We start from the raw sequence: 11,307 nt of genomic DNA, 5'->3' as shown, positions 1-11,307 counted from the left end.
CTTTTTGTTGATGTCAGCACTCAAGGCACTACGATTAGCCTCGCTGTCTCTGTGGTCTAGAGTTGGGAAAAAGACATTCAGAGTTCCCACTCTTGACCAGCATCCAATGATTATTGCTGGAGATATTAGGATGCATCAAATATTACTGTGATACCCTCTACAGCTCAATAGCTCATTGACATTGAAGAATGACTACTTGGGCGTACAAGTGAGGGTGGTGGGAGCAAAACTGAACACCTTCAGGAGAGAAGCGGCAAAAGGGGGAAAATATCTACTGGATTAGAGTTTCACTACATTTAAAGGGAATTGGAAAAGAGGGATACTCTAATGCTATGCCTAATTAATCTCACATTAATTATACTTGCACGGAGATGCGCTAATCCTGACACAATAGTGATATATGAAGAGATGCGACTGAATAAACAAGAGATATTGCTCATATTGACTGAATAAATACTTTCACATCAATCAATGCAGCAGATTGTTGAGAAAGCTGCAGACAACAGTTAAACCACAGGGAGACAGTATTGCCACTTCCCAAAAAGAAACTTACTAAAGTACTGAACTACTTCTCCCAGTGAACCTGCAGCAAGCACTGTTTATCCACCCCTAACCTATCACAGACCTATCAGCTATGGTTTATTTTCAGTCGCCCGTTTGTGTTCTTGTTGCAAAAAGAATAACAAAATATCAATTAACACGTTGCAATTCATTGCGATGGATTTGAATTCTCTTCGACATTAATAAAATGTCAAATATGATCTTAGTGGCTGAATGGATAAAACGAATGCGATAATAAATTGCATAAAAATATACGTTAAACTATCTTGAAACTATCTTCACAAGGAAGAAAGCACTTTATTTCTTTGCAGTTTCGGAATTATTTTACCTCGCGGAAGCAGATGGGTCCAGGGCATTGAGGGAGCGGCGCGACGGCTTTGATTGACGTGCCGCCAACCCACTCACGAAAGGATGCGGAGAGCGGCGGCGGAGAGTAAGGGGGCGGGGCGAGAAGAATGATTGACAGATCATGAGGAGAAGGGGGCGGGACAACACTTGCCACAACAAAAGCTTGGCCGGCAAAGCAGACCGTTTGAAATAACAACAGAAAATGCTGGAAAAACTCAGCAAGTCAGGCAACATCCGTGGAGAGAAATTTGAGTTGACGTTTCGGGTTTGACCCTTCTTCAAAACTGGAGAGAAAAGGAACTAGATCGAAGGCAGGGCTGCGATTTCCAACATCTGCAGTATTTTGCTATCAGACCGTTTGAAAACTCGGGATAAAGCCGTGCGACGATAGGTCAAGCGCGTTTCATTGATGGACAAACGCTGTCCAATAGCAATAAGGACAACGCTTTGGAGTGACGCGGGCCCGACCAATTGGCGTGCGAGGGGGGCGGGGTGGCGGGGAGGCCGCGGACGGTTATTTTTGATTTCTTTCTCTTTATAATCTGCGTTGTCGCCTGAAGGGGGGGAAGAAGAAAAAGAAAAGGAGTGAGTGAGAAAAATCAACGGTAGAGGGACACGGGGCGGCATTGACACCTCAGACCGGGATCTTTTACTCCTTCGGAACCGTTTTTCTATGTTATATATACATATTTCAAAATCATTAAATATACCCAACACGGTAATTCAACGGCAGAGTTGGGACATTTTTTCTGCTGATTTTTTTTTTGGTTTTAAATAATTATTGAATAATAATATATTTAAAAAAAAAGAACCCTCACATCGCCCCTTGCTGCAGGATGGAGGATGAGAAATACTTGCCCGAGCTGATGGCCGAGAAGGACAGTCTGGACCCTTCTTTCGTCCATGCCACCAGGCTGGTGACAGCAGGTAGAAGAAGAATATATTACATATATATATATAAACTTTCTAATTCTTCTTTAGGAATAACTTAATTCACAGCAGATGTGTTGTAATAATGTATTAAAAAAATCAAGAAGGCATAACAAGTTTTTATTAAAAACCAGATTGAAAAGGAGCTTTTTCATTATTTTTGGTCATTCAAATATATATTTTTTATGGGAAAAGTTCCCAAGTTAATGAGATTTTTATGATTTTTCTTTCAACAACTGAAGTAATTTATTGTGCATTGTCTGTCAGTTCAGTTGCACTCTTGACTTCCAGACATTTCTCATCACCCATCCAAGGGATGCGTGTCTTGATTTTTACATTTTTTTTAGCTCTTTTTAAAAAATAGATATTTTCAAGGGTTAATTTTTTTTTTCTTTTGGAGACAGTTTTATTCAAGCAGCTCACATGATTAAAATTTATACGTAGCTTTGCGGAATGCAGGCAAAAAATATTGTAAAACCATGCTTGCCACTGGGAAGAGTCCTTTTAAATCACTCTGTTGATGTGGTTTTGGTTGTAGTCATGTCCGAGGATTTAATGTACTCCTGTTGAATCATTCTTCAGCCTCACTGTATTGTGCAGCACATTTACAGTGTTTTCGTCCTGTGAGCTTCTATGAAATAGTTTTCCCACATCTTAAAATTTCCTTAGAATATATATGTACGTATGTTTTATAAATGTGCATGCGATCAAATATAAAATTAGATTTAATGTAGGCAAAGTGACCGTGGTTGCAGTTCAGGAGTTCCGCATATGTCTAAAAGGTCTATCTTTTAATATATAATGCATCTCTGGTTAAATTCCCTGTTTAAACTGAAGAAATGCCAAACCTCATTAGAACCTTTTGTTCTGATTAAAAACTGGATCCTTTGGAGAGAGAAACAAAATTAGATGCACTACTTTTGCCATTGGTCTCAGATGGTTTCAATATTAATTGATTCATTATTTATTTTGGTGTCTTCAGAAGTACTTTTGGAGACATCCTGAAAGATGGATAAACAATAAAGCACACAGTACTAAAATGTTTACATACAAGTGAGTCAAAAGGTAGCTGTTAACCTGAGGCAAAATTAATATCTCCTTGGGGCAGAGGGAAAATGATAATGAAGATGTTATTTGATCAAGTCTTATCGTAATTAGCTGCAAAATTAAATTAGACATATTTTAATTGTTGATCGGCCATGGTTAATGGCACTTTACCTCTTAAATGTGCAATATTTTTATGGTGGGCTGTAAAAAAATAATTAATATCATTAATCAAGTTCAGACAAATTCAAAATGTATTGAGAAATATGGATATACAACTTATTGAAATCTTTATCATTTTGCTAAAGATTTCACAAACTTAGAGGGATGTGTGGAATCTAGCGACCTAAAGTTTATCGTCGAAATACAAATGGCTTGAGCACCATATTTAACTTTCTCAGCAGTGACGATCCTTTTTTAACTTTCAAACTTACCAAATCAAAATTTTGTATATGTACCTTTAACTCTGTAGATTTATAGGCACATTGTCTATAGTGTTGCATTACTGCATTTGAATTCTTATGTGGAAGTATATTACTGCAAGTTCTTAGTGGAAGTATAAACCCTCTGTTGACTGGATTAGATTAAGATTGCACAATTTAGGGCTTTTCTGGGAGGAAAGGAGTGTAAAATTCCTCAGGGTATTTGCTTGACATACATTTTTGTTAGCAATAGCAATGGTGACTATTTTATGTTGTGTTTATGTGAGGCTGCTGGTGCTCTGGATTTCACCCCATCTACATTGTGAGGCAGATTTCGGAGCAGTGGCAACATCAGTGAAGTGACTAAACACCCGAATTGTTTGTTCAGAAGTTATCAGGACTTCTAGATTTTTGGCTGCAGACTTTGCATGTAGTGTGAGCATTCTGCCCACCCACCCCCATAACAAAATAGCAACACGCAGCATGCAATGACACCCATTTATATTTCCTTTTGGAAGCACTTTGCTTCCAGTAGTGTAGGGAGAAATCAACACGTTTTGTCCCTGGAGGCACTACTACTGGGCTTGTTTATATTAAGGCACAGCTGCTGGAGTCAGAGCTGCTTCCTGCTGCATCTTCGCAATACCAATGCAACTTCATCAGACCAAACTTGAAACTACATTGTGACAACTTCTTCAGATACTAATATGTTCTTGTGAAAATTGTTTATAGTTGAACACAAGATATTTAAGTAATTTTATAGGTTTAGTTTGAATGTGGGATTCTGTGCAAAGAAGATTGATGTGCTTGCATTAAAAAGGGAGGAGGGTGTCATTTGACTTCACATGCCACTGTATTGGCTGTTTTACATACTTTGAACTGACTTGGAATTCACAGTTGTGGGGTAAAATAAAATGTATAGTCAAATTGTTTAAATATGGAAAAGTAGCCTTGCAATTCAAGGGCATTGAAGTGTTTAAACTGCACATGTGCTGCCACCAACAGCAATTTATCAGATAACTATTGTCTCAAATTCTCAAAGCATTTACTTTGGCAAGGATAGAAGAAAAATATTCACTTTTATATGGTTAAGACAAAATTTAACTACTATGTATATTTACAAAAAACATCATTTTTTGTTATGTATTTGAATAGCTGCTGACTACACCGTGCTGAATATGAGTGATAATCTTAAAACCCAAGTTTTGTAGCAGCTTGGTAGCGAAAGGAAAACAGATGCAATCTGATTATTTCACAACACTGAAATTGCAGTGTCCTGCCTGTGCAGACTTTTTGCATCTTTTACTTATAGAGCTGACCTGAAATTGATAACCTGGTCCTTTTTTAAGTGCATGGTTATCTGCTTTCACAAATAGCTAGTGATATTTTGTAAGCATGCGTGGACGTGGTATGTGTTTGATACTGTAAAAAGTTCACAAAGTTTGTTTTGTGAACTTGTTATACTGATGATCTTCAAAATTGGAAAATACAGTGGAACCTGATAACTTGTTTCATGCTCCTGGTAGGTACATTCTGTATTATCATCGGAGGAGATGGAATTTTGATTAAAATGAGAACTACTTCTATAACCCTGTGAATTTCATTGTGCAGATAGATGTTAAGAAATACTATATAGATCAAGAAATCTGTAATGATATCAGGAACAGGAATTTTGCATTGGAATTCTGTGCTTGGATTAGATAATGGATTTGTGCTGATTTAACACTGTTCATTTACCACATAAGTGATTACAATTTATGAATATGCTAAACTTTTATATTATGCAAATAAGAGAACTGATCAGCCAGCTGACTGGATTTCAATACTCTTTAAAAACCCATATTGTTGAAGTAAACACAGCAGTAGTGTCATGACAGTTCCAAATGATTCTGTGCAGTTGTATTAAGAGAGGGGCTGTAATACTGTTTATACTGTGGTGATTTCAGTTTGTTTCTTAAAGTGGACCCAGATATTGAAGTGTTCTGTTGAACCTTGTGCTTGAATTTCTTTCTGTTCTATATTTGAGTATTTGGCAATTCAGGGAAAGGAACCTTATTTTTTTTTTAAATGAAAAAGTGGCTTAGCCTTTGAACTGCGGGTGACTATATTCGTCCTAATGAAGTCAGTAGTCTGCTGTGCAGAACTGTTTTTTCTAGTTTCATTTAGCTGTTTCATGTGGCCTGAATGATTTTTGAAATTATTTCCTAATATGTCAATCAATTATTGCTTGTGCTTTTTTCCACTTTTGTCAAAAAACATCTTTAAGAGATGTTCAAAATTTAATTGTTTGTGCACGTGTTTTGCGGAACATCAACGGATAGTCGTTTTGAATGCTTTAATTTGGGAGAGATTGAATCAATACATTTCACACATGACATACCTTGCAAAATCGGCTTTAACAGTAGAGCGAAAGCTACGCATATGAAGGGACTTTGCAAGCTGACTACCATTATTGAATGAGTGCTATTAAATTTGAAAATTCAGCTGAGTATTATGTTAAGGCTCCCTCCTTTTAGACCTTAATAACTATTCAATATATGGTAATGAACAGACTGAACAGTAGAAAAGGACCTTACCGCGAGTGCTTTAATTAGCTCAGTTCCCTATTCTAGCATACAACTCCACACAGGAATATTCATTACCTTGTTTAGTGGATTATGGAATCCGAGTGATCCTTTACTGAGAATTGGCATTAATTTGTAGTAAAACATTGTATTCATTAACAAGCTCATTGATGATCGCTCCGGGATTGTCACTACCTGTCTAATAATGGTTACACTGCAAATTCCAGCGTGGTTTATTTTGTATTGAAATGGGGTGACATGGCTGAAGAGTTTCCTGTTCTCAATTCCATCATAAAATCTGATGGAATATTCAATGTAACTGTAAAGGTAATCAAGCTATTCTAATGTTGTCGTTGGTCTAATGGCCAGAGAGAGTCTTGAAAAGATAATTTTTCCAATGCGAAATGGATGAGCCATGCATAATGACTTCAGTTTAGCAACCACAAGAGTTTTGCTGTAGGGAATATAAGCAGCTGATGCGTTAGAAGTTTTCAACTAATTTTGTAATTAATTGTGTTGTTTCAGGAATGTAGTCTCCTGCCATTCAACCATTCATTTGACGTTTGTTATCCTAGTCGATTAGATATTTTATTTTATTGCGCTTATATATGTTCTCTTTAAGGACTATTGCTGTAAAGTGCCAGAGGGGATTTCAATACTTAAGAAATGTCCAGTAAAATTTTATGTGAAGTTTGTTTTAAAAGCTATTTGATGACCATCATCCATCAAGCTTGGGGTAGTTCAAAGCCTGTTGTCTCCCTAAAATAGACTACAAAAATTGCTCGTGCTGCAGATCAAATACATGAAGCAATCAGCTCGGAGGTGCTGAATATGCTCTTGTGTAAATCTTCATTTTCATTGGCATTAGAAATGTTTTAAGGTTTTGAATACTGTAGCTATTTCCCAGTACGCTAAAACCTGCTTTTGTTTAAGTCTCTGTCCACAAGAGTAAGCTGATTGAATAGACATGTCTATTAAACTACAGTATAATGTAATTATTGCCCATAAAGCCTGTACAAGCATATACAGGATCCTGAAAACTGACTTTAGAAACTGTTTTGCTATGTAATTTAGAAAAGGATTAATAACATTGATGTAAACGGGAACAAGACCGGCTTTAAAAACGTGCTTGTGTTGAAATTGAACCCTGGAATTAAAATACATAGTTTGGCTTTTGAACAGTATGTTTAGTTTTGAAGTTGGGGTTCTAGGGCCAATGAATAGGGATATTACAGCCATGAAATTCATTAGGAACAGACCCTTGAAATTGCCCTGTAATGGTTCTGCAGTAGGTTTAGATAGGCATTAAATTGTATTTTGGTTTTGGCAGGCACATCAGGAATGTTGGCTGCTTCCCCCCCCCCCTGCCCCTTTCACAAATGTTCATTAATTTTCAGTTGTGGATTTGATTTGCTTTTTAGTTTTTAAAATTGCTGTGCTCTATTTTTGTACAGTATGTTTAGAAAGAAAAAAATCTTCCTTAATTTCACTTTTTGTTTCCCTTTATATTCTATGAATTTTCTGTGGCATCCTTCAGTACCGCATCCGCTTCTATCACAGCTTTATAAAGGCACTTTATCAAAATTAAGATTAGAAAGTTGAATCAAAAATTACCCTTTTAAGGAGCGGATAGTCTTTATATTCTTGTGGGCACACACAATGGTAGTAAATTGTCACTGAATAAATATTAAAAAAAATAAAAAATCCCTATGTTTCATTGACCATCTCATGCCACAGCTGTGTAATGGGCAATAAAGTACTGTATAATACTACTGGTTTGGTTTGTTTAGGCAGGGTGTTCGTCTTGCTGTTTTCTGCACAGCTGTACTTCGAAAGGTTTTACAGTAGGGGGTAGGGTAGAGCTTTTATTTTGTCATGACTCGTCTTACCCCTTCGAGTATTCTTGTTACCTTATTATACACAGAGAATAGCAAAACAAATATTTGTGCTGTACCTTTCTGGTTAAGCCTTCATTTGGGTTATGAACAAGCTTCCTCAGACCAGTTTCTGAAGGCAGCCAAGGAAAATGTATTTCATTGTTGTTAAATAAAACTCTGGAATACATTTTCACACTTATTTTGTTCTGCAAAAGAGCTCAGGAATCTGACACATGGATGGCAGCTATATGAGCAAGTGATGAAATACATATGTGCAGTGTCTTCGTGTGATTATGTAGCACTTGCATGTTTGTTTGATTTAAGTGAAATGCCTTCTGACTGTTGAAACTTAGTGACTATTGGCATTTGGCTTCTTTTCTACTTTTGGTGTTTTTTTTAATGATTATCAGGTGATGAGGAATGAGCATTTTTCCACTTGAGCACCCAAAGCCAGCATAAGGTAGCCTGAAAACTTCTTCAACTCTGCTACTAGAACAAGCCTTAACCCATATTATTAATATGGATGGAAGTACAGCTTTTCACAGATATCTGCTTCAACTATTGGAACATGGGTGTATGAGAGCTCCTTTAGGGGATTTTCTGCTGTAGCCAGCTCAGTTCTGCACACAGTCTGGTCAAGGTGTTATCTTCTGGAGGACTGCCAGTACTGATGCAATACATTTAGAGCTCCCAGCAAATAGCCAAACTCGCATTAATAATCCCTTCCCATGAAGATGTGCAGCAAGATCATAAATCACATTGTCAATTGATCTTTTATTCAAGTTATGGTTTGTGGAATCTTTCCCCCTCAATTGTTTGTGGGCTCTATTTGATAGCTCTTCAGTGTTTTCAGAGTTCTAACAGTAATATCCTGTGCTTTATTTTATGTTGCCATCGATTATTGCAGTATTTCAACATTTATTATGTTTTATAAATTTTATATTTACCATTTTATTCTGTTATGATTTGTAGTTTAAATAACTTTTTTTAAAGTGTGAATTTTTCCACTTCACCGATAAACTGTCCTATGGTCTCTGCTTGAAACTGCCAAATTATGAGCAGTTGGTGATGGTTTGTGCCAACTGGGACACTAGGTTGAGAATGCACAAACTCATTTTAATTAGAATGCCTTGCAGCCAGTTGTGAGAGGAGACATTTATCACAGCCTGGATTTCAATTCCAGTCCTGGAAAGGAAAGCGAGAATGCTAACTCTCTGCAGCACCCAAACCCAATTTGGCAAAATTTGAATGAAAAAAAATAGTTCTTCATTTATTAAGCAGAGAGGACTGCAATTTTCAAGAGTGTCTGGATAAAACAGATTTTTCTGAATCTGGTAGTTTTTCATTGGGGTTGAGGTAAGCTGTGCATGGCCCATTTTTTTGAAAACAGGTATTGCAAACACTCTATTGTTACCAGTATAAAAACAGCTTTTGTGTCCCTGGTCCTTAATGCTTGCTATCAGTTATCTAATAGGCTTCAGTATCTTTTATGGTTGCCCTCGCACTGCTATTATGATTGAGTTTATTCAGATTTCCTGGATCATCATGTTCTCTATGCTAACCTAAACCTGATCTGATAACAATGCATAGAGGAAGGCTGAATGAATTTTGTTGCTGACTTTTCAAAAATGTGGCCGCTTAAGAGCAAGTGGCTGCCACGTGACTAAAGTTTTTTTTAGTAATACTGATTTACAGCTAGCAAACGTGACTAGTGAGGTTATTTAAAAACATTTATTGGTACAGGTTGACTATCCCTTATCCGAAAACCTTGGGATCGGCTGTGTTTCGGTTTTCGGAAATTTTCGGATTTCAGAAGGTATTATTTCGGACTGGGAAACTCCTAGCATTCTTTTCACAGGCAGGCTCTGGAAAGCGTCTCTGTAGCTTAGCAACAGCTTCAGAGACGCTTCCAAGCTACTGGGCCGAGTGTTTACAAGCTGTTGCTGAGCAACAGTGTTTGTTGTCAGATACGGAGATGAAAACCTTCGTATCTGACAACATTAGCACTGGTCTATCCGGAAGTTTGGATAGAACGGCAGCATATCAGACAGGCCGCTGCAGCTATCGGACGGGCCGCTGTATTGTTGGGTTCACTCTCCTGGTATCTCCTTCACACTGCCCAGCTCGGCCTGCAATCTCCTACCCAGGAGGGAACTCTGTGACCCTCTGCCCTGCTCACAGGGAAAGGCAGAGCTCCCTCAGTCACACTTAACATCGAGAGCGAAGGCCGGCGTGTCGACAATCTGCAGGAATTCTTGTTCTGGGCCCCGGAGGACCACTCCTGTCATGTTTTGCGCCACTCGGGTCATGTCGTGCGAACGAAAAATCTTTCGGTTTTCAGAGGTTTTCGGTTTTCGGAAGTTCGGATAAAGGATAGTCTACCTGTATGAAAAGGGACTCTGCCATTAAATCTCTTCTACCTTTAGCAAGGGATAGATTTTTGCAGCATAATTTTTTTCTTGGGACATGCAGGGAGCTAACTTACTGGCGAGTAAGCAAAGTATGAGTTTGTGTGAGAGCGAGGCGAAAGAGCAAAATGCAGTTGGAACAGTGAGAGTATGACTAGATGAAACAGCAAGCTTTGGCAAAGGCATTGCGCATGTAGTTTTTTGTAAAGCAGATCTCCAGTACCTGGTTCACAGCCTGATGGTTTTATAAAGGACCCAGTTCAGCTGAGAGAATTCAATGTACCTAATAATGTAAGAGAAGCACTCCAGAGATTTGAGTATACATTTGTGAGAAATAACAGTCTTTAGCACTTGCATATAAAGATCTTTGCCGTATAAATAAGAATTCATTTCAAGCCATGGCCTGTCTCAGTGTATATTTAAAACCTAGTCTAATCTTGAAATTAGTCTTAGGAAACCAGTAAATGCAAATATTACAGCCACAGTATGAAATTAAATTTATTATCACTGCTTGAATAGGGCTTGTTATGTTTCTGCATCAAGCTTATGGGCTTATTTAAATGAATAAAATTATATTAATTTTGGGTGTTTAAGCACCATCCTCTGTGAGAAGGCTATTAGCTCCCTGACGCAAACACTCAAGTCACGTCAGGTAGATGTGCTTTACTAGAAGTCCAACAGGAGCTTAGTAGTTTGTCAAAGACGAGGCTTTTTATGCTTATAAACTCTTGCATTCTGTGTTACTGTGATAATTTTTTGTGGATATGTCATTTCAATATTCATTATTCTGTTTGCTACCACTCCAGTAAGAATGCCTGGAGCTTGTACGGTTGCCTTGGCTTGATTTATAATTGTAATAATAAACATTATTAAGGGAAGCATTCTTTATGGAATTGTTGCATAATCCTAAATATCTTGAAGGGAGTTAATTTGTTTTTGGAACTGCTACTTGGAGATAGTCTGGAAGGAACTTCCTGCTGTGATGTCACCAGTCTTCAGTAAAACATAATGAGCATGTGAAATTTTCCTGCTACATGTGCTTGAACTGTACATTTTCAGGTTTTGGCCTTCCAAATATGTCTGGAAAGAGCATTTTGCAGCTATATTAATACTAAGACAGTGTTGTTCTATAGAAAGTGTTGACTAGCTACAA

General features: G+C 37.6%; 1 protein-coding gene across 4 annotated transcripts in view; it reads left to right on the top strand.

Moving 5' to 3' along the window:
• Nucleotides 1-1,451: 1,451 nt before the first annotated feature.
• khdrbs3 (KH domain containing, RNA binding, signal transduction associated 3) overlaps nt 1,452-11,307 on the top strand; it is a 409,578-nt gene continuing 399,722 nt past the window's right edge. For 3 of the 4 annotated variants that reach the window (XR_015078969.1, XR_015078968.1, XM_085992466.1), the window contains exon 1: nt 1,452-1,836. Coding sequence is in view for 2 of the 4 variants with exons in the window: in XM_085992466.1 (XP_085848592.1) it covers nt 1,746-1,836 (91 nt within the window). In the remaining 2 variants the exon portion in view is untranslated. The remainder of the gene's footprint in view (nt 1,837-11,307) is intronic. The other variant, XM_085992467.1, reaches the window with a different exon arrangement.

The sequence above is a fragment of the Somniosus microcephalus genome, chromosome 7 (assembly GCF_052327205.1).
Source record: "Somniosus microcephalus isolate GS21.2 chromosome 7, FLI_Smic_1.0, whole genome shotgun sequence".
Classification (NCBI taxonomy): Eukaryota; Metazoa; Chordata; class Chondrichthyes; order Squaliformes; family Somniosidae; genus Somniosus; species Somniosus microcephalus.
Note: the sequence above shows the minus strand (reverse complement) of the source record. Positions and strands in the feature narration are given on the sequence as shown.